Source organism: Perca fluviatilis, chromosome 20 (genome assembly GCF_010015445.1).
Source record: "Perca fluviatilis chromosome 20, GENO_Pfluv_1.0, whole genome shotgun sequence".
Lineage (NCBI taxonomy): Eukaryota > Metazoa > Chordata > Actinopteri > Perciformes > Percidae > Perca > Perca fluviatilis.
In genome coordinates, this window is record NC_053131.1 from 6,963,404 (window position 1) to 6,987,790 (window position 24,387).

At 40.9% G+C, this 24,387-nt stretch overlaps 1 protein-coding gene across 1 annotated transcript; it reads right to left on the minus strand.

The window, feature by feature from the left end:
• Positions 1-9,155: 9,155 nt before the first annotated feature.
• On the minus strand, positions 9,156-23,712 carry si:dkeyp-72h1.1 (uncharacterized protein LOC799956 homolog). Its single transcript, XM_039784958.1, has 4 exons — positions 23,540-23,712; positions 18,092-18,170; positions 13,857-14,085; positions 9,156-9,746 (listed from the first exon to the last, which is right to left on the minus strand). Exons 2-4 carry the CDS (start codon positions 18,167-18,169, stop codon positions 9,679-9,681), a joined length of 375 nt encoding a protein of 124 aa, XP_039640892.1. The 5' UTR covers position 18,170; positions 23,540-23,712; the 3' UTR covers positions 9,156-9,678.
• Between the last annotated feature and the right edge of the window lie 675 nt (positions 23,713-24,387).

Genomic DNA, 24,387 nt, shown 5'->3' on the forward strand with positions numbered 1-24,387 from the left:
ATCACTACGACCAATCACAACAATAGACGGGGTGACGTATCCAGAGCCCCGTACGCTCAGCTACCAGCAGAGCTAACTGGTAGATTAAACTCTTGCCGTATCCGGTCAGCAAAACAGCGAAAACGTCCTTCTTGCAAAGGAACGATTGGAGCGCCGTCTTCTGTTCCTCTTTTAGATAAAAAGCAGTCTAACTCGTTCATTGTAAAGCCGTTTCAAACAACTGGTGTTCATCCGTAGCCACCTTGCAATGTTTACTAATGACATGGACGTCACAGCGCTGTCGTCATCACACTGAACTTTTTGACCGTTTTCAGGAGGTCATCCGGGGACTTTTTGTGTTATCTACACTATATACTTCAAACTAAGTGTTTGAAGTGTGCAGGTAGGCGGTTTGAGACACAGCCAAAGATACTGTTTTATTACTGTGAGTTAACAACACAAAGTGGCTCTAATTGTGCTTCCACACACAGCTGCATGTTAGCCGAGCTGTTCGAACACACTTTCCACTCAAAGTCACCCCAGACGTTTACAACACCGGCGGCTACAAGCTGCCGGCTGAATGTTTACGTCGGCTTCCTGCTCGACATTGCCAGTGGCAGAGCCGTGCTCGGCGGCCATGATGAGTCCAATGCGGTGGTGTTTTTTCACACCAGTGTCCAACTGAAAGGCTGAGAGGCCTCAGAGGAGACGGAGCTCCTCGCTGGCTGCCGTCCACACAGTAAGGGCTCTTCAGACAACCAAACACGCTGTGTATCTCGCTGCTTTCTCATTAAGCCAAAGCACATTTAAGTGTCTCATCAGATTCAGGCTGGGTTTCAGCACATCGGCCTCTCATGGAGTCTCCTTTTTTTAGCATCGGTTCTATGTAATGACACCACTGATCAGTTTTGAAACATTTCACTTGATTTACTTGATTTCAAGGGTGTAACTTTGGGTTCAACATTGGTGGGGGGAGGGGGGGGGGGTTGATATCTCCACATGTCTAGCGAGAAAGTTTGTTTCAACATTGAGGGAACAAATTATAACCGGGTTGTCTGGTGGTCGTCCCCCAGAAAATTTGAAGCGTCCAACGCTTCATTTCCTGCATTCTGGTGAATTTTTCTGCAACAATTTGTGCCTTTTCTGCATGAAAATGTTTTTATTCATGTAAATATTTGTATTTTTTAATTAATTAATTGTTCAAAACATTCTGCACATTCAAAACATTAACCGTGTTTCGGGATGTTTTTTTTAGGAATTATGCACATGTTAAAACAAATGTTTGCTTGCCACAGAATTTAACTCTTTGACTTCATTACCGCGGCCAGTTTTGATTATTGAGGGTGTTGTAGTGTAAAGGGGTACAAGTACATAATGAACAATCTATTTACATAACCAACCCGTTCTCACTCCCAACTCGTAAAATACAGGACGCACTTTTAGCGTGAATAACACGAAGGCACATGACCAAGCGTCCGCATTTTTTGCAATGCGAGAGTGATATGAGAGTGTCTCATATCCATCGTAGGCCCCCAAATCATGGCAGACTTTGTGATATCAGCAAATATTGTATCATTGTGCAAAGAATCAATACAATATCGTATCGCGATAAAACTTGGGATTTCCAACCCTAATTTGTTGCATCTTGTTTTGTCTACAATATGTTTGACAAAACAGCCAGATTAGGATTCGTGGGGGACAGCGGCGGGCTGCTTTAGCCTATCAGGGACACATCTGAAAGCCCCGTTTGAAGCCAGCAGGAGTGGGAGATGAAAGTCCTGGCACAGCACACACTTTGACATCATCAAAACACAACTCCCTCACAACACTCAGCGGCTCTAATGGCTGTGTTAAAAGGTACTTTTAAATACACCGATTTACAAGTGGCCGCTGGCATGGTCCCTGTGGTCTTTGTTCTGAATCCAACATTAATGAATTCTACATAATAAACAGGAGAGCAGCCAGAGGAGATCCAGCCGAGCACAATAATGCTTATTTATTTGAGATTGGGTTCCAGGGAAAATGTAGCGTTTGTTTTAGAGATTTAAAGCAGTAAAATACAAAGAAAGAATATATATGTAGTAAGATAGATAGATACAGTAGATAGATAGATAGATAGATAGATAGAGTAGATAGATAGAGTAGATAGATGGAGGAAGGAAATAAGGGAGGAAGGAAGGGATGCAAAACAAGGAAGGAAAAGGGGAGAAATAAAAGCAAGGAACAAATCAAAGGAAAAAAGAAGGAAAGGAGAAAGGGAATACAGAATAAGATTAAAAAAAGAAAAAGCAATAAAGGTAGAAGAGGGGAAGATGGAAAAGAGGAGGAAAACAACTGTTTAGAAAAGGATAGAAGAATGGACGGAGTGCAGGAGATATAGAAAGGAATATAAGAAAGGAATGGGGTAATAAAAGGAAGTGCACAAGAAAAGGGAAAGGAAAGGAAGTGAGAAAATAACTTAAGGACAGAAGGAAGGAATAATAGAAGTAGGCGAAGAAGAGGAAAAGAAGGAAGAAAGAAGAGAAGGAGGAAGGAAAAAGGAAATAAAAAGGACGACAGTGTGAAGTATAAACCGAAGCAATGAAAGAGGGAGAGAAGAAGAGGAGAAGAAGAGGGGAAGAAAGAACTGTGGAAGAAGTTGACTAGAAGGGTAAAAGGGACTGACAGCAGGAAGAAAAGAGAAGTGCGTAAAAAGGAGAGAAGAGAGAAGGTAAAAGGAAAAGAAGAAGGGAAGAAATGGAAATGATAGAAGGGAAGACAGAAAGAATGTGAAAAAAGCAAAGGAAGTCAAAAAAAGAGAAGAATTCAAGAGGAGAGAGAAGAGCGAGACAGCGAGCCGTGCTTAAGAGGAGACATGAGTGCAAAGTCCTTCCTTCCTCTGAAGAACAGCTTGTGACATTTGAGACATAATTGACACTGCATCCCCCCCCTACACCCTCCCTCGCAGCCTCGCTCCCCGCAGCCCTTCATTTTCCCAGGGGTGACCCCGCTTGCTCCGATGAAGTGCTCTTCACAAGGTTGTCACTCGAAAAAAGGTCAGATCCAGAGAGACATATGAGGCATGAAAGAAATAAGATGGAGATTCGCGCCATCCATCTCGTAGTCTGGATCAAGACACCGAGCTGACCTTTAACAGTGTATCAGCCTCAACACGCTAACAAAGTGTACGTGGGAGAGTGCCGCATGTTACTGTTGGTCTGAGTGTGTTTATACAAGGCAGAAGGAAGGACGAGACACTGAGATGGGATGCCTTGAAACTGCAAAACATCAGCTCATATATCATCTTTACATGCAACTTCTTGTTTTCTTAGTTGCATTTGTCAAATTGCATGTTCAAAGCTAGTTTAACTGCCTCAGCGGTTAAAGTTATTGCATTTTCAAAAAGTCAACTCAGTCAACGCATTCTCATAAACGGGTTTGTATGACATCGTATGAAAAGTTATGCTCACTAACGCCGCCTTCACATTGGCACAGTAGATTCGGCTGCGAAACGACCGGAAGTCGTTCATTTCTTATGGAGATTCGCAGACCGCACGCGAATGGGTCCGAACCGATTCGAACGAGTGCGGTGTGAAAAAAATCGGGTCCGTTGGTCATCCAGATGCGTTTAAAGCGGCCATATTATGCTCATTTTCAGGTTCATAATTGTAATTTGAGATTGTATCAGAATAGGTTTACATGGTTCAAAAAACACCATATTTTTGTTGTACTGCACATTGCTGCAGCTCCTCTTTTCACCCTGTGTTCAGGTCTCTGTTTTAGCTACAGAGTGAGACCTCACAACTTCTGTAACATCTTTGTTGGCAGTCGCACATGCGCGGTAGCTAGGTAAGGACTTCATGAGCTAGCTAGCTGTTTAAACCACTTCTGTCAGTTACAAGGCAGGATTAGCCAGGAGACTTCTTCTAAACGAGGGCGCACTTCCAACTTTGCGGGGAATACCTGCAGAACAGGGACATGGAAGTAATTCTATACAATTTATTTTGTAGATTAGAGTGAATTTGTGTGTGTTGTAGCAGTGTTTTGCCATTGAGAACGAGCTAGTGCTAGCATGCTAATGGTTAGCCCCCTAGGCCCCTCGTTTCATCTAGTGACGTAGAAAGCCGTGCAGATTTTGAACAGCTCACCCGGAGACTGAAGGCAGGACCAGAGCTGTAACGAAGTAGAACTACTTCACTACTCTACTTAAGTACTAAAAGGCTGTATCTGTACTCTACTGGAGTATTTTTTTTTTTAAATAAACTACTTGCAATACTGCCATTTTTTTTCTACTCGCTTCCGACGCTTTCAACGGTGTAGTACAATGTCCACTGGGCGCGTATTACAGAGCTGATTTCAAGTGCCAGTGCAAAGGCGCCAGTGTGAAGACGTGACATCGGCCACAAGCTCCGTGACGGCGAGCAGCAGTTGCTAGTTTTTTAAAGATCCCATGGCATGAAAATTTCACTTTATGAGATTTTTTAACATTATTGAGTTCCCCCAGCCTGCCTATGGTCCCCCAGTAGCTAGAAATGGTGATAGGTGTAAACCGAGCCCTGGGTATCCTGCTCTGCCTTTGAGAAAATGAAAGCTCAGATGGGCCGATCAGGAATCTTCTCCTTATGAGGTCATAAGGAGCAAGGTTACCTCCCCTTTCTCTGCTTTGCCCGCCCAGAGAATTTGGCCCACCCATGAGAGAGAGAGACATCATGGCTTTCAAACAAGCAAAGTGGTAGTTGGTCAAGGCCACAACCCGCCCCTCCTCCTCAATAGCTACAGACACAGAAATGGCACATCCTAAGGAAAGCTCATTGTGGGACTGGGTCTAGTGGCTGTAATTCTGCACCAAGACTGAATTTCGGGAAAAAGACTTCAGATACAGTATTAGGGGACCACTAAGGTCTATATAAAAGAGACTTCAGATACAGTATTAGGGGACCACTAAGGTCTATATAAAAGAGACTTCAGATACAGTATTAGGGGACCACTAAGGTCTATATAAAAGAGACTTCAGATACAGTATTAGTGGACCACTAAGGTCTATATAAAAGAGACTTCAGATACAGTATTAGGGGACCACTAAGGTCTATATAAAAGAGACTTCAGATACAGTATTAGGGGACCACTAAGGTCTAGCCATGTTCTTATACAGCAGCAGTCAATGTGGTACACACGGCAACAACAACAACAAAAAAAACGTAAAAATAATACGAATTACAGTGCTTAACTTTTCGTAGCTTTTCGAACGCATGGTTCATGAGAACAGGCTGAATTGAATGTTGTCAAACCTGTGGGGCGAAAATTAAACAATTCAAAACATTCTTAACTGCGGCTGGAACTAACAATTATTTTCACTAATGATTAATCTGTTGATAATTTTTTTGATGGAGTCTTTAAAATGTCATAAAACAGTAAAACCTGTGCATCACAATTTCCCCCAAAAAACCAAGGTAATGTCCTGAAATTGCATGTTTTATCTGACCAAAACAGTCTGAAAACGTCAGAATATTCAGATATAAATCAGCCTCTATAGAGTGATGAGAGCATGAAGGATTTTTTTGTGATGAAATTATTATCAAAATGAAAAACATGTTGCCATGTGTCCATGTTTTTGATCGAGGGCATCCAACAAGCATCCGTTGAATCTTTCCTTCCATGACGTGAGAACAGCAGTGGGAACAGCAGATGTTGGGGTTTACTTCCCTTGAATAATAACTGTGAGGCAGGAAACATAAATCAGAAACTAAAATAAGAACAGAGTTTGGATTCATGGTGCAGCCTCCAGCTCAGAGGGGGAGAAACACACCTGAGTTTCCTTCACTGAAAAGCTAGAGGAAGAGAAATACTGTAGGGCTGTATCTTTCTTTTTACAAGGGAAAATACTTTCAATGAAATTGTAAAAAAAATAATATCTACATATATCTAGTCAGTTCTTCTTTATATCAATCTTGTAAATCAATCATTGTTGGTCATTTATTTGGTGGATGTTATTTTCCTTACAGTGCATTAAAGCAGAGGTTTCCAGTGGTGGAATGTAACTAAGTACATTTACTCAAGTACTGTACTTTTACTTCTACTCCATTACATTTCAGAGGGAAATATTGTGGTTTTTATTTCACTACAATTAACAAAAAGTCATTTTCATCTCACTTGGACTTCAACACTTGATCAGCAGATGTTGTATCAGTGTTTTTCTTACTACAACTTAGTTTTTCTTTCCCCTAGTGATCAAAAGTCACATCATTTATAGATAACATGGTTGGATCCAGATGTGTCTCAGCATCAGTATAAAGCAGCAGATCCTCTCCCTTGAGTACGGTATTCTTGTTGTCCCACCAAAAAAGAAATTGCAATTTAGCTCATTTTCCAACCCCACTTACTGTACAGACAGCCGTCTTTAATAACTTCACAAACCATGGCAACAACTAGCTTTTTCTAGCCGTGTGCATCACTATTAAATGTGCAGTAGGTAAGCCTTATAAAACTCACTTTCTGTCATATTTGCTGAAACTGACCCTATGTCCGAGTAGATGAAGCAGGTAATCCGGCTCCTCTGGCCCCACCTACAGCCTGTAGTGTGATTTGCAAAAATCCACAGCTCCCTGTTCAGATGCACCAATCAGGGCCAGGGGGGGTGTCTAACTGCGTGTCAATCACTGCTCATGCACACGCATTCTTAGGAGACCGTTTTGGGCTTTAGTGGAAAAGGGTGGAGGGACTGAGTTGTTAATATTCAAATTTTTTGGCTAAGTCCTGGATCTTCACAATCCTACCTACAGCACCTTCAAGTGTCCCTCGTATATATGCTACATGCAGTGTGTATCTGTATTTGAATGTGTTTTCTCATCTGATTTTTGCAGGATGTTTTTTTTAAGTATGCTAGGCCAGGCTTGGCCGGTTTCCAGTTTTGGAAAGTGAAAGTAAGCAATTGCACGGCTTGTTGTGACCGTTCCAGCGCTTTGCATTGTGGGACATAGTCCGTGAGGTAGACTGGTCCTAGTGCTGCTCGATAACAGAAAAAAAATCATAATCACAATTATTTTGGTCAATAATTAAATTATGATTATTTAAAGGTCCCATGGCATGAAAATTTCACTTTATGAGTTTTTTTTAACATTAATATGCGTTCCCCCAGCCTGCCTATGGTCCCCCAGTGGCTAGAAATGGTGATAGGTGTAAACCGAGCCCTGGGTATCCTGCTCTGCATTTGAGAAAATGAAAGCTCAGATGGGCCGATCTGGAATCTTCTCCTTATGAGGTCATAAGGAGCAAGGTTACCTCCCCTTTCTCTGCTTTGCCCACCCAGAGAATTTGGCCTGCCCATGAGAGAGAGACATCATGGCTTTCAAATGAGCAAAGTGGCAGTTGGTCAAGGCCACACCCCCACCCTCCACCGTGCCCCCCCTCTCTCCTCCTCAATAGTTACAGACACAGAAATGGTACATACTAAGGAAAGCTCATTGTGGGACTGGCACCAATGCTGAATTTTGGGAAAGAGACTTCAGATACAGTATTAGGAGACCACTAAGGTCTATATAAAAGAGACTTCAGATACAGTATTAGGAGACCACTAAGGTCTATATAAAAGAGACTTCAGATACAGTATTAGGGGACCACTAAGGTCTATATAAAAGAGACTTCAGATACAGTATTAGGAGACCACTAAGGTCTATATAAAAGAGACTTCAGATACAGTATTAGGGGACCACTAAGGTCTATATAAAAGAGACTTCGATAAGTATTAGGGGACACTAAGGTCTATATAAAAGAGACTCAGATACAGTATTAGGACACCACTAAGGTCTATATAAAAGAGACTTCAGATACAGTATTAGGGGACCACTAAGGCCTATATAAAAGAGACTTCAGATACAGTATTAGGGGACCACTAAGGTCTATATAAAAGAGACTTCAGATACAGTATTAGGGGACCACTAAGGTGTATATAAAAGAGACTTCAGATACAGTATTAGGGGACCACTAAGGTCTATATAAAAGAGACTTCAGATACAGTATTAGGGGACCACTAAGGTCTATATAAAAGCATCCAAAGAGCACCATGTCATGGAACCTTTAACATGATTACTTGTTGACTTGAAATCCGAACCTTTACCAGACAGTGGAATTGGTTGTCCCCTTCTTGCTCACCAAACGCTGTTTCTTTCCCTCCGCCATCTTCACTCGCGCTGATTTTGAAATGCTACCAGATACCACAAACAGGACCTCGCTGACTATTGGCTGAGTGAGTTTAGCCTTTGGGAGGGGCGAAAGTGAACGTGTTCTTCAGAACACAAGATAATTAATAGTTTACTTGAAAAAATTTAATGTGCAAAATTATAGTTTTTCTCGATTACATTGTTTTTGTGATCATTAGGAGCCAAAATCAAAATCACGATTAAAATTCAATTATCTGCACAGTCCTAACTGGTCTGATGCATACATACTTGAGAATTTTCCAAATCAGTATGACATCCAGGTAACATTGGCATACTGCAGATTTAGCTTTTGTTTGCATACTGAATGCTATATGCTACATTTGGGCCAAATCAGTATGTACTGCTAGTATAGTAGGCGGTTTTTGAATACAGGAATCCCAACCAGTCAGAGTAAACCTTACCTTCCCTTTGACCATCACAAACCACAGGGACAGTAAATGAAAGAGCGGTTTAAGAACTTTGAAAAGGTTTATTACTTGTGCAATATTTTAGGCTTCCAATAATTTAAAAAATATCATGTCTGTGACAAGCGACACACGTCTAAAATATACTGGTTATTTTTAACTTCTGTAACAAAATGGACTGCCTTTAAAATTCCTGTGAACATATTGCTCCAATAAGTAAAACAGAACACAATTACATTCTCTTTAACACCAATTGTATGAAGACGACATATTATAATTTATTAAAAGTAATATTGCGTAATAACATCGAATAAAGCGATGAAGGCGTTCTTCATCAAACACTGTTCTTTAAAACATCCTAGCTATTATTACAAAGTGACTAGTGAGACCAAGCATCACCAAAACTACAGCAATCAGCACTTACCATACAGTGATGTAATTTACATCTAGAGTTAATGTAAAAACTGTGCACAAAATACAGTAGTAGTAGTAGTAATATGGCACACATGACCTAAATACTTAAGACAGCATTTAGAAACACCTGTCCAGACCAGATGATATCGTGGACGACGAGGGCTTGGAGCCAGAGAGAGAACATTTCGTTTATTAAAATTAAAAACATCAAAATCACAAAGCTGGAAATATGACAACAGTCTTAATAGACGACAAAACCCTCAAATACTTAAACTGGAGAATAGGTGCTTGAATTCTGACATTAAAAACTTCGTCTTCTGCCAAGACTATATTTTCTTCATTTCAAGGCAGCTTCTCGTGAAAAGAAAGTAGCCAAAAGGCAAACCGGAATGTGATCCCTTCAATCATCTTTATAATCTCACATGTGTCAGAATAACCTCCTCCGTCAGAGGAAGAAGCGTGCACGAAAAAAACCTAAACACCTTCTGTAAATGTATTTAACACGACTCTGGATCCAAGCCCGTGAGCTGGGGTTTGGAAATCTGTTTCTCTACCCTCTCTACAATGTCTCCGTGATCTTTCTATCAATGCAACGTGCTCTTCTATTGGACTCTTTTTCATCCATCCGAGTCTGGACACACTCACAGTAACACACTCACAGTGGATTACGCAGGAAGAGCGTTTGTTCAGTTGGAGTCCTGAATCTCCGCCCCTGAAGCCTCTTGGTCCGCGTCGACATTCGACTGGTCCTCATCTGGAGAAAAAAAAAAAACATGCAGATGCTGGATCACTCCCCAATCTTTCAACAAGATATAAAGCTGACTTTGAAACCCTTCTCCGGATCCAACTACCACTGCAGATACTTTCACAGGACTTGTGTTACGGTACTCTGCACATTCAACAATCAATTTTAATCGAGCATGTGGTGAATGGTTGTTAAATGCTAATTAGATTCAATCTTTTATGTAGTCTTAAATGAATATTTATTATTACAGCGTATATATTTGTATTTATTTTGTATTTGGATGTGGTTGAGTGTACATAAGGTACCTTTTAGTCATCTGTAGCTTGCCTGGACATCTTTGTCAGACTATAACGAGGACCACAATGGAAATAAGTTTGTAACTTTCTTGTGTTATCCTCGACAGCTCTGATAAATGTACAATGTCACTGTGTTGGCATCTTGTTATGCATTTATTTCTTTTACTGTCTAATAAATCTAAATCTAAAAACAAGACTCCGCAGCCATGCCAGCCGCTCTGTGAGACTGTACTCGGACACAGAGATGCTTTAAAAACAGACTAGCATTCTTAGACTAGCATTTTAGCCCATTTCTCACTCCCAACTGGTTAAAAACAGACGCTTGGGCAGTGACTCTCAGCGTCAGATATACCGACGCAAAAATCACCCTTCAGCATGTGTACGGGACGCACCGGGCAGAGCAGCAGCTCCGCGGCGCTTTGAGATGACGCAATATTAAAAGCGACAATGGTAGCTAGTAGTATAAAAGACCGAAATGCTGCGTGAGGAGGTTGGTTGTGGTGGTAGATGGGTCAAACAACACAGGACTTTCACCCAGGAGACCTGCGTGTCATTGAAATGTAAATTTTGTAACCCCACCCGCCACCTTTTCCTAAAGCTAACTGTCCCATTCTTGTGCCGTATGTCAGTTAAACGTACGTCCCGACCCAGAGCATCAAAAGTGACGCCAGGAGCCCCGACCAAGTTCGTCTAAATATGACACTAAAGGAGACTTTACAAAGCCCAAAGGCACATGCCCAAGCGCCCATATTTCACACGATGGGAGTGAGAATGTCTTGGTTAGCATGGTAACATTTGCCAATTAGTACAGCTGAGGCTGATGGGAATGTCAATACTTTTGCAGGTATTTGGTCATAAACCAAAGCATTAGACAAATTAGAAGTGTTGTTGATCACCAAAGTTGATCCTGAGGGGAACATGAATGTCTGTACTAAATTTCACAGCAATCCATTCAATTGTTGTTGACACATTTCACTCAAAACCACTAATGGAACCTCATGGCGGCGCAAGAGGGAAAGTAAGTAAGCTGTACTGTGAACCCTGTACACTAAATACTTTAAATATGCTACACACAAGTGTTTTCAAGCTTTACCATTCTTGTTTTTTCATCGTCTTATTTCTGATGGATCTGAAAATCAGGACCGGGTTTTACAAAAGCAATTTACAGTATACATAAACAGTGGCCACACATTTCTTTTAAATGATTGTCGCTTTCAAATTGTAGTTATATTTCTGAGTCCTACAGGTCTCCTGCATGCTCAAGCACAGGAGTCATTGTATGCAGTTGGTTCTGGTTAGTTTATTGTGTAAGAATCAATAGGAGAGGAAATAATCTCATGTTGCAACTTTAATTAAAAAGGGCCCAGATCCTTAATAAGTTTCCCCCCAGAAAATTTGTTTAGCCCAGTGGCAAGTGTCTTTATTTTGGAGGAGGGTTCCTCTGGAGGCAGTCACAACACTGATGGCAGCATTAATGTAGAGCCAAAAAGTTTCGGTGATAACAGAAATATGGACTTTTAAAAAGCTATAAGACAGATTTAATAGGGACCAACATTTAAGGTAGGATTGCGAAGATCCAGGACTTCTCAGTCCCTCCCACCTTTCCACTAAAGCCCAAAACAGTCTCCTAAGCCCCTCCCACCACAAGAGAGAATGAATGCATGTGCATGAGCAGTGATTGACACGCAGTTAGACACCCCCCCGGCCCCGATTGGTGCATCTGAACAGGGAGCTGTGGATTTTTGCAAATCACACTACAGGCTGTAGGTGGTGCCAGAGGAGCTGGATTTATTTTTTTAATTACCAGTTCTACTGGAACATAGGGTCAGTTTCAGCAAATATGACAGACCATTAGTTTTATAAGGGCTTACCTACAGCACCTTTATAAGTCGCGCTAGGGAGTTTAACTGAGATTTGAAAATATGACTCTGTCTAAATTTCCAATCAAGTAGCCTCACTGTAACTGTAGATTAAAAAACGTCTTAAAAATACATTAAACAACAATTCCCAGTGTTTTAGGCCCGGTGGGGGGCAACTTAGGCCCGGTGGGCCACCAGGCTTACAGTACACTGGGGGAAACCCTGGAAAATAACAAAAACTATCTAGATAGGATGTCCCTTTTAAAATGAGTTTGAATACAACTGATATTCTCTTACAGCTTTGTTGGCAACAATCCCCAAATCTATGTATCAAATGTGGTGAATGCTTCTGTTCAGCTGCATTTCACAGCATCACGTGGTCCTCAGAAGCAGCATGAATGCTGATCAAGTTCAAGGAAAGCTGCTGATCCACACTGGATGGCATGCACTGAGCTAAAAAGTGTGTTCCCTCTAATGATTCCCCCTGAGTGGAGAATCGTGTTAATCCCGAGCTGTATGACTCCAGCAGCGACTGACTCAATGTTACAATTCATTTTTCATCTCAGTCATGCATATCATCAGATTTCTGTGCCGCAGTATAATCACTATACTTTCGTCCTTCATTCAGGTGAGAATGAAGTGCGTCGCTAGCGCAAAGAAGTAATTACAGGAAGTAACCTTTTATGGGTTTAAAGAGACGGATGTGTGTTCTTGTTATTTCTGACGCTGACGAAGCTCCTCATGTTTGGAGAGACACTCAACAGCTGCTTGCATGACTGTATGAACCCAGTCGGAGTAACTAAATACATTTACTCAAGTACTCTACTAAAGTATAATTTTGACTACTCACTACATTTCAGAGGAAAATATTGTCTTATTGTATTATTATTCACTGCACAACAATTATTTGACGGCTATATTTATTAGTTACTGTATTGTGATTTGAAATAAAAAACACTTATGATAAGCTTATGTTAAATAAAATAGAGTGTGCAAAATTAAACCAGTGACTCACAACTGTTCTGGCTGGTGAGCTTTTTTTTAAAATCAGTGTGTAGTTGGGGCTCCTTGTCATATTTCAGATGACTATCAGTTGTTATCAGTTCCACCAAAGGATCATTTCCCCTCTAAACCTGTCAGATGGATATATTTAAATAAATATCGGAGGCCTAAAGAGGTCAAATGATTCAATATTTCACCAACAGCTTCAAAAGTAAATACAAAATTGTTATTAGTCCCTCTCCCATTATTTATCTCACAACCTCATTCAACAACCCCAATTTATCAGGTGACCCTTTGGAGGGGCCCGACGCCAAGGTTTGGAGCCTCTGGACCAAACTTACCAACTGTATATAAAGCACTTAAAACTAGCTCTTGCAACAGTAAAATGCTATGTATGTAAGGGATCCTGTAGAGCGAGCCGGGTATTATGGTGAATTAGAATACCCGACAGCGGGATGTCAGGCCCCCAAGAACAGCGCACAGCCTTTCCGCTGATTTTGTCCAGTGTCCAGTGGTATTGCATTGTAAAAGAGACGTCTGTAAAACTGCTGCCATGACACCTTGTGTCGATTATGAGCCTTTCTATTCTCAATTTTTAATCCATGAACTTTTTATATTTGAAAAACTTCCCTCGAGCCGAGAAAAATCGACTTAAAGCTATAGTGCGTAGTTTCTGCCTCCCCCATGAGGAATTCTAAGTAATTACAACACCGCTGCTGTTGCATCCACATGACACGAGCCGTGGTCGCGCACCACCCCCACCCCTCCTCCGCACAGTTACTAGTAACCAAGTAGAAAAAAAAAACATGATGGACTCTTCAGAAGAGGTCATTATCCTCACTCGAGTTTCTGCGCGAAAAAGTGCCCTGGGTCAATAATAAATTAATAACAGAAAGGAACCTTTCCACTGTGGCATCACACCAAATAAAACAACCTCTCAGTGACCTCCCCCTCCTCCTCACCTGCAGTTTGTTCGTCTGCACTCTGCCTCTCCGTTTGTTCGTCCGCACTCGGCCTCTCTGTTTGTTCGTCTGCACTCGGTCTCTCCGTTTGGCCGTCCGGAGAGCTCGGTTCGTCCGGCGGCCAGCGGAGCTCGCCGCTCTCCACCTCGGCTCCATCCATCGGCTCGACCACGATGGAGGGAAGCCTCTTGGACAGCTTTGGATATCTTTCATGGGTATCCGGGAAGATCTGTTTAAAGCTTATGTAAGGTTTAACTGGAGGGTTATGAACATCATTATTCATAACATGTGGAAGAACAACAATGCGGTAAAAATCGGATTAGGACAACTTTGTGTATCAGATGAAAGATTTGCAGCTGGACTTGAAAATGTGCATAAGCTTTTCTATTTTCTAATCAGATATCAAAATATCTAAATATTTCGACACATCGTTGGTCTAGTTAGGATGTATAAAACTGGGACTTAGAAGCTTTGTATAAAGAAGCTGAAAGAAACATTTAGCAAAGTGTGATTCATTGGTGCTACATCATGTAAAACTACAATTAGGTCGACCCAAAATGCCTTTCATCAAGCTCTAAATCAGCCAATAGCAGGCCTCCAAATGTGACATGTCAGAGCTGCATTACTTCTGTCAAAACAGTTCATGCACACCTTGTCATAATTAAGACTACCCGACATTCATTGTATCTAACACCATCATGCTGAAACAAACAAAAAAATGTATATACTACATACCTATGTTACAGTGCCTTGCGAAAGTATTCGGCCCCCTTGAACTTTTCTACCTTTTGCCACATTTCAGGCCTCAAACATAAAGATATAAAACTGTAATTTTTTGTGAAGAATCAACAAGTGGGACACAATCATGAAGTGGAACGAAATTTATTGGATATTTCAAACCTTTTAAACAAATAAAAAACTGAAATATTGGGCGTGCAAAATTATTCAGCCCCCTTCAGTTAATACTTTGTAGCGCCACCTTTTGCTGCGATTACAGCTGTAAGTCGCTTGGGGTATGTCTCTATCAGTTTTGCACATCGAGAGACTGACATTTTTGCCCATTCCTCCTTGCAAAACAGCTCGAGCTCAGTGAGGTTGGATGGAGAGCGTTTGTGAACAGCAGTTTTCAGTTCTTTCCACAGATTCTCGATTGGATTCAGGTCTGGACTTTGACTTGGCCATTCTAACACCTGGATATGTTTATTTGTGAACCATTCCATTGTAGATTTTGCTTTATGTTTTGGATCATTGTCTTGTTGGAAGACAAATCTCCGTCCCAGTCTCAGGTCTTTTGCAGACTCCATCAGGTTTTCTTCCAGAATGGTCCTGTATTTGGCTCCATCCATCTTCCCATCAATTTTAACCATCTTCCCTGTCCCTGCTGAAGAAAAGCAGGCCCAAACCATGATGCTGCCACCACCATGTTTGACAGTGGGGATGGTGTGTTCAGGGTGATGAGCTGTGTTGCTTTTACGCCAAACATAACGTTTTGCATTGTTGCCAAAAGTTCGATTTTGGTTTCATCTGACCACAGCACCTTCTTCCACATGTTTGGTGTGTCTCCCAGGTGGCTTTTGGCAAACTTTAAACGACACTTTTTATGGATATCTTTAAGAAATGGCTTTCTTCTTGCCACTCTTCCATAAAGGCCAGATTTGTGCAGTATACGACTGATTGTTGTCCTATGGACAGAGTCTCCCACCTCAGCTGTAGATCTCTGCAGTTCATCCAGAGTGATCATGGGCCTCTTGGCTGCATCTCTGATCAGTCTTCTCATTGTATGAGCTGAAAGTTTAGAGGGACGGCCGGGTCTTCGTAGATTTGTAGTGGTCTGATACTCCTTCCATTTCAATATTATCGCTTGCACAGTGCTCCTTGGGATGTTTAAAGCTTGGGAAATCTTTTTGTATCCAAATCCGGCTTTAAACTTCTCCAGCACAGTATCTCGGACCTGCCTGGTGTGTTCCTTGTTCTTCATGATGCTCTCTGCGCTTTACACGGACCTCTGAGACTATCACAGAGCAGGTGCATTTATACGGAGACTTGATTACACACAGCTGGATTCTATTTATCATCATTAGTCATGTAGGTCAACATTGGATCATTCAGAGATCCTCACTGAACTTCTGGAGAGAGTTTGCTGCACTGAAAGTAAAGGGGCTGAATAATTTAGCACGCCCACTTTTTCAGTTTTTTATTTGTTAAAAAAGTTTGAAATAGCCAATAAATTTCGTTCCACTTCATAATTGGGACCCACTTGTTGTTGATTCTTCACAAAAAATTACAGTTTTATATCTTTATGTTTGAGGCCTGAAATGTGGCAAAAGGTCGAAACGTTCAAGGGGGCCGAATACTTTCGCAAGGCACTGTATGTTAGCAATATCAATATATGCTATTAAGGATAGTATTCATAAAAACCTTAAATAAGTAAAAAAAATAATATAGCTACTGTTTTAAGTGAAAGTGAAAATGCTCGAATGTGAACAAACTTCATGTTTCATTTCTTCTGTTATTCCAAAAGAGAGATTTCCATGAAAAGTGCACTGGCAGGTTTATATTTTTTATGTTTTGACTTTGTTTCAAATTTAACAGAATTCCTAGATATTATATTACACTCTTAGCTGATATATTATACATTGACAACTGATATTGACATGGTTAATATGAGCATGAACATTTTGATCAATTATGTTATATATGTATGTATGTATATATACATACCAACCCTGGTTATTTACAGGACAAGAGACGTAAAGAGGTCTACTCAATTTTTAAATTTAGTGGAAAACTGCACATTATTTAGCTGTCTAAGTTACCTATAAACATTGTTTTAACTGCATTTGAATTAATATATTTGAATGGGAAACAGGTCCTGACTCTAATGGTTATATGTTCATACATCTAAAAACAAAAAGTAAAAAAGTCAATCCATTTCGTTGTAGTTATCTTGAGCTGTTTTTACCAAAGAAAGTCAATTCCAGCAGATATCATACTAAATTTATCAAACAGAACAATCTCACCGGCACCATAAAAGAAAGCATGAGTGATCACGCTTTAAACTTAATGATGGTACATTATGCTTATAAAAATAAATCGTACAGTAGTAGATGATAAATCACTCAGCTGGATAAGACTCATACCATTTACTCACTGTTCGAATTACTGGGGGTATTGGGGGGGGGTCCGACCCCCCTAGATGAGACTTGGACCCTCCCAAAAGGGATGAAAATAATAGTTTGGGGGGTACTGAAAAAAATTTAATAAAATATAATGTTAGCCAATCCAAAATTGTATGTAGTTAAATGAGGTATTACCATCACATACCAACAATTCAGGAAATAATCTAATGAAATACGATTTTCAAACCCTCACCCCCCATTGGGCTGTACCATTTCTCTGGTACGTTGCTATGGTTCTTTGATATATATATATATATATATATATATATATATATATATTATATATATATATATATATTAACCTTGGATGATCTGTATTATATGTTATTGTCTTTGTCCTGCAATAGGTCTTTGTTATGTGTTATTGTTATGTTCTAAAACCAAGGACCATGTTGGAAATAACATGCTATCATTTGGATTATGTTGTTTGTCAAATCCAAAATAAATCAAATCAAATCAGATATCACTTCACTAGCTGTCAAAGCGTACGTACCGGGTACGGGTGTGTCAGCGAAATTAAGAGTAAGTGGCTGAATCAACTTTAATCTCTGCCTGACTGCGATGTATATCATCATGCGCTGTGCTTATGAGCAGCTCGTAAACCTAAACAGGTTTTCAGAACTCTCTTAACTTGGTTGCTCATAGTGTTTCTCTCATCTATAATGAAGTCATAGTCTAGCTAGCTAGTTCAAGCAAATATTGTCCGTATCTTGGTGAAACTAAGCCAGAGGGAATCTGCACTAATATTCAGGGAATTTGGCATATAGATTAGTGGTTCTCATGTGTGTAAGCCTATATAAAACGGAGAGAGACGTCACCAGTCGCAATAGCTCTACCCCCCTTCTCCCCGAAGCTCACGGGATAATTCACAACTGCATTTACTCCCGCAGGACTGAGTCCACATAATCACCTTCGTCACGTCAACCCACATTTTACTCCTGCGACTCACCACTGTGTGCTGTCTACTCCAATAAAACAGGACTGCAACACACACACACACACACACACACACACACACACACACACACACACACACAAACACACCTGGAAGGATACTGCGGCCTGATCTGCTTCTGCTCCACCCCCGCTGAAGTCCTCTGTACCGGGCTCCAGAGAGTTCATTACCTCAGTCATCCTAGAAGGAAAACACATGCTGCTGATCACCAATCAATCAGCTGTCTCCACTCTGTATGTCTGCTGTTTCCTTTGGCTTATTTTTGGCTTAAGTTGGCTGATGTGACCGGGGTATCATTCCTTACAGTAATACTTTCTAATTACCGTTCCAATATCAGGAGAGAAATTACCAATAACTATGACTACTTCTTAGTCTTGTTCACTACTACATTTGTACAATATTTTTCTAATTTAAACATCATACATCACACGTTAAAACACCGACGACATTTTCTGTGAAAGTATTTTGGATAGTGTACAATCTCTCACGTATCGTTTTGGCACATTTTAGCAACCCACATCATTTTTCTGAAAGGTGCCCTGTGGACAAACGTTTCTGTTTAGGCTACATTCGGTGTTTCCCACTTAAACTCACAGTGTGGCTCCTTGAGCTCTGAAAATTGTGCTGCGTGCATTTCCGTCCTCATTTGCGCAGTCGACGTTTTGAACATCTGAACATAAAACCTGCATTGTTTCCAATGATCTTTACGAGCTTGCGATCTACTTCTTCACTGCCTTTGCTGGCGTATTGATGAGATAATATAGGATAGTACTGTGTGGGTCAGACAGCTAAACAAGGCTCCTTAAAGCTCCTGGAGCTGCAGATTCGGCTGATAATTCTCCTTAGCTTCAACACTACAAAGTGAACGTTTTAAAATAAAGATTACAGCTGCTTTGACTAATGTTATGACCAGAGTCTCAGCAGAGGAGACGCCATGCCACAGTGTGCCATCATGGCGTCCTTCACCTCCACCTCATCCATTATTTTTCTTATATCTTGGGACCAATATTACTACAAACATATTGCCTCTTTAAAAACCAGCCAGCAGGACCGGCTCACTAGACTTCACACGTGACAAGTTATCAGAAACACTTTTAATACAATCCGACCCGCAGTTTGCTGTTGCCATGGGTACGAGCGTTTGAGATAGGATGCCTCTGATTGTCTGAGTAGTGCCCTTTGCCTGGATGCACAAGCGAGGCCCGAGGGCTGATTTGTGGGGGGGGTATTCATGTGTGGCGCTACGCAGCAATTACCGCCGTCAGGACTGGTTGTTGTTGTGAGACTTTCTCTGTGAAACCTCAGATTGCTTCTGCTCCCTTTGTCGTGAGCAGCGCGGAGACAATGCAGCCTTTATTTCCTCATCAGAGGCTGGTACTGTTCCTCTGGAGGGAATGTGTGCGGTCAGTCCGGCCGGTCTCACGGAGGTAGCAACTGGAGAAGAGGCGCTCGGCACATGATCCCCGTCTGATCTCTGAGAAGTGCATTCACCGAAGCAGAACAGACACAAGAATTTAAACGTTGATGCCAGACCGTAAGCTTCTCTGGAGTTTTTCCTTTTCTTCCTTCTTTTCGAGCTGAATAGTAACACGGTCTTATTTAGAGCCATTAGGCCTGAACAACTGTGGTAACTTCTGCCGGTTTAGTCTGCGGGAAGCCGCTTTTTTGCCTCAACAGAGGAATGAAATGTCAGGACTCTTTACATTTTTAGCTGCATAACTGGTGGTTCCAAACACAATAGGCATTGAATTGAGCACAGGGTAAAATTCTTCATTCTTTAAACTAACTATTTTACGCTGGAGCCCTGTTTTATTTTGGATTTTACTTGTGTTGAAGTAAATCCCACCTAAAGCCCTATTCGCACTGGACTAGTATTACCTGGGGACCTCTCGTACTTTGTAATAATTACGGAGGTTGTCTGTGATCTTAATCCATGCGCGAATCTGCCATGTCAGTAATTACCTACCATATTTCGCCAAACAGAGGTTGTATGATAATATTAGTCCCGTGTGAATCTGTGCATCTTTGTGATTTAGGGTCATGTTGGCTGCGTTTCTACAGAGCCTTGGCATCATATGTGTGGGATAATGTCAGTAAATTCAAGTAAAATACAGACTCTGCTTACCCCGTCATTTCTAAATCCCACGAGCTCCCCTGGTACTACTGGTCCCGTGGGAACAGGGTAGTGAAGACTCCTCGGTCCTTCATGTATTAGATGTTGCTCGATTGAATCAATCGTTTTTCAACAACACAACCGAAATTGATCCTTAACTCACACAACGCAGATATATAATTATACTAAAGGTGCCCTGTTGAGTTTCAACCATCAAAAGTTATGTTTACATTTGTTAATTCTTACCTAAATTCATTGTGTTTTTATTTTTGCAAAGCCTATTAAAAAAAGAAATGTTTTAAATTGTGCATTGTTTACTAGGTGTGGGAATCACCAGAGGCCTCACGATACGATATCATCACCATACTTATGTCACAATGCGATGTTATTGCGATTTTAAACAAATGGCAATATTCTGCGATAAATTGCAATTTATTACCTTTTTTCCAACTTCAAATTTTTCCCAATTTCAAATGATGTCCCCAAAAGGAAACTTTGTCAACTCTGCAATCTGTTTTATCTCTGTTTGTTCATCTCACTTCAATTGTATTGCTGCAAAATGGGATTGTCAAGCAGACAAACTGACCAACACATGTATAATAATAGATCGATACTTGGCGTCTGCGTATCGATTCAGTATTGCCACAGAAAATATCGCGATACTCTGCCGTATCGATTCCCCCCCCACCCCTGTTGTTGACGTACATCTTTTCTTTCTAGCAGTCTTCTTCTTCATTGCCTTTGTTGGCGCATTGCTGCACTTCTTTGCACATTAACCAACATTGCTCCATAGCGCCACTAGTGGTGAAAACCAACTACAGGGTACCTTTAAGGTTACCTGACGAGCCCATGGTTTCAGAACCACCTGAGAAGCTGTCATTGGAAACCGTTTGGGAAGGCACTTTCACAAAAGAATACCTGTCAGGTGATTGGATGAACCCATCTGTCTATCCTCTCCGCCATTGTTGTTTTGGACGAGCGTTCGTCACACACACCTTAGTCCTATATCCACGACGTTCCACTTCCTGGATTGCTCTAGCCGGATTTCACTCTTTTCGGGCCAGATATCCATTACCTTCTTATTTCTTTGTGTTGGCAGCTAGACTATCTGTCCAATCTGAGTTTTCTGTTGCACGACTAAAACAACTTTTGAACGTACACACGTTCCACCAAAACAAGTTCCTTCCCGAGACTATTTTGCAGAGGCACCGTGGCTCCACTCGGTGCTTAGCACCGCCCAAGACGATTGTTATTGGTTTAAAGAAATGCCAATAAACCAGAGCACGTTTTTCTCCCATCCCAGAATGCTGTGTGGACTAGCCAGGCCTTCCTCCGCAGCACTGTGGAGGAAGGTCTTGCAATGCGAGACTACACACACCTAAACCATGTCTGTAGCTGCCGGCAGCTCCTCACTGGCAGCTACAGACACCGATTGGTTCGGTCCGCTCCTTTTCGGACACAAACAAATTAACTTGAAGCCTGATATGTGTGATATGTGATCCCGCGTGATATGTGATCCCGTGATTCTCGTGTTATCTCGTGATTTCGCAAGAATCCAGCTGCCGTCCGTGCAAGGTAAGCTTTAAGGTTCCATTGGAGCTACAACTAACAACTGTTTTCATTACTGTTGGAAGAACTATTCAGATATTTTACTCAAGTGAAAGTAATCGAAAAATGTAAAATGCATTCAAAACCATAAGTATCAGCAGAATGTAGGCTACTTAAAGAATATAAAATAAAAGCACTCATGCAGCAGGATGGCTGGTCATATGTTTGTTAAATCTTAATGTGCAAAGTAACTAAAGCTGGCAGTTAAATGTAGTGAAGTAAAAAAGTACCATATTTCTCGCTAACTTAAGCCAAGGGTAGTGGAATAAAAGGTACCTCAAAATTCTACGGTAAGTGCAGTCCTTGAGTAACTGTACTTAGTTACATTCCACCACTGCAAGAATTCAATCGAATGTGTTAAAATTGCTGATTTATTGTTATAATAGTCAACAAATGGAAATGTATTAAATGTATAACGAAAAAGCTGCAACCAGCAAATGTTTGAGTTATTAACTTCTCTGCTGATTGACGAATTGATGAATCAAACAGTTGTTTTCGCACCATTATTCTTTATTAACATCTGTTGTATCTTTTCAAAAACTTGCAAAAGCACTTTAGATTTATAGATTTATCGTTAAAGTCTTTTCTCAAGATAAAATGACCAAATACCAGTTTCTAAGTTGTCTTATTGATAATAATTGGAATATTCTACAAAACACAACATCTGAAGACATCCTGTTGGGTTTTAGGACATTTTACGTTTTCTGATTGTATAGACTAATAAATAACAGAAGCACCTTGATGTACTGCAGCATCACAGACTTTGAGTTTGAAGCCAGATACTTGCACCTAAAAAAGAAAAACGAAGCACGCCAAAATCTCAAAAAAATAAAAGAATTCTCCTTGCAGTCTCATTTCCATTTTAATGTTCGTTCTTTTTCAGATGAAAGATGTGCATCTGGTGTGACCTCACATATTAAAATGCCTCCTCTTCTTCTGTCCATTATGAGATTCATCATGATGGAGACGGTCCACTTAAAGGAGCAGCGGATTTCCATCCTCCAGGGCTGTTAACAATCAGTTCCATTCCCATATTTCATTTATTTGCAGATAAAGGATATTGATGCAAATATGTTTCACTAGAACGACGCTCTACTCTCTCTCTCTCTCTCTCTCTCTCTCTCTCTCTCTCTCTCTCTCTCTCTCTCTCTCCTCTTATCACCCCAGCTGCACTTCAAACATTTTTATTTTCCAATTCTGCTGCTGAATCAGAGCCAGCAGCAACACCACCTCCTCAATTGCAGCTTCCTCCGATAAACCCAGTAAGTTTTTAAAGCCCAAGGACATGGAATAAAAATGAAATCCATGTCCAAATATAGTGATACCCTCACTTCTGAGATGTTCCACTGCTCTGTTTTGCCCAAATTTACATTTCCTATTCTATTTTTTATTTTTTTTTTTAACTCCAATGGTGCAAAACCCTTAGTTTTATGCATTTTTATATGACAACATATAGCCCATGATTAATAAATGTCAATACTGTGCAGTTAGCTCAGATATACCTGCATGGCACACACAACAGGTAGCCAGTTTACTGCAGGTAGCAGATTATATAAATAAATTTAAATAGCAGTGTGTAGCTCTAAAACACAGCTGCTACTCTTTTACAGACAGGTTGGTGCTTTTTACCCACAGACCCCACACACTGAGCATCACCAGAAAACGGTTCGATGGATTTTCCTAGACCTCTGAGGTGCAGTTTAAATGAAAGTCATCACTCATTCAGTTAGTTTTATAAAAACCGAACAGAAGCGGATTTTAGTTGCGTGTTTTGAAATGAATGATTGTTTTCCAGAGTGGTTGTAGAAGAAAAGCTCCGTAGCCTTACCTGTCTGCGGGCTGATCCAGTGTCTCAGAGCAGGAAGGTCTCCGTCCTCCGCTGCTTCATCACACTGATGCTGATGAGGAGGATGATGAGGATAGTGATGATGATGCTGGTGATGATGCGGGCTGTTGTGGGCGACAGGCAGAGGGCGCGGGAGGCTCCCGGTGAAGTTGCCCCTCGTGCCGAAGTGTACGGAGACTGCGCGGCCGGTGCTGCGTTCAAGGACTGTCGGAAACGTTGGAATTTACGAGGGGGAGCGTGCGTCCGATGTGTGTGTGTAGTCACAGGTGGAAGAAGGCTACTACTCAGATATATTACTCAAGTAAAAGAAGCAATACCACGCTACAGAAGTACTCTGTCACAAGTCAAAGTACTGCATTCAAAAGGCCTAAGTAAAAGTAGCCTACAAAATATAGCCTAGCCTACTTTAAGAAGGATGTAAAAGTAGCCTACTCATTTTGTAGAATGGCCCATTATATTATATTATTGGATCATAATTATTATATAGCTTGCAGTTGGTAGGCTACATGTGAGCCTAGATGGTATATAATAGTACAACTTCTGCATTCAAAAAGTTACTTAGTCTAAGTGAAAGTAGGCTACAAATTATTAGCATCAAAATACTTAAAGCAAGTACTCTTTATGAAGAATGGCCCATTTCAGAATAATTTATATTATATAACTGGATTATAATTATTGATGCATTAATATGTTCATCAATTTAATGTTGCAGCTGGTTGACTTACTGGGGTTGTCAATTTACTAGTCTCGCATTGCAACACCATCTTCACTGACAAGGTGTGTTTTTAATTTGAAGGAAAGCTAAGCTACAACTAATGTGCAATGCAACT

Bases quoted from the DNA above. Each gene is read 5' to 3' on its own strand.
- si:dkeyp-72h1.1 (XM_039784958.1), bottom strand. From the start codon at position 18,169: ATGACTGAGGTAATGAACTCTCTGGAGCCCGGTACAGAGGACTTCAGC. The intron at 14,086-18,091 runs GTATCCTTCCAG...AGCTTTAAACAG, and splicing joins CAGAAGCAGATCAGGCCGCA to ATCTTCCCGGATACCCATGA. The intron at 9,747-13,856 runs GTGAGGAGGAGG...TTTTTTCTCCAG, and splicing joins TGCAGACGAACAAACTGCAG to ATGAGGACCAGTCGAATGTC.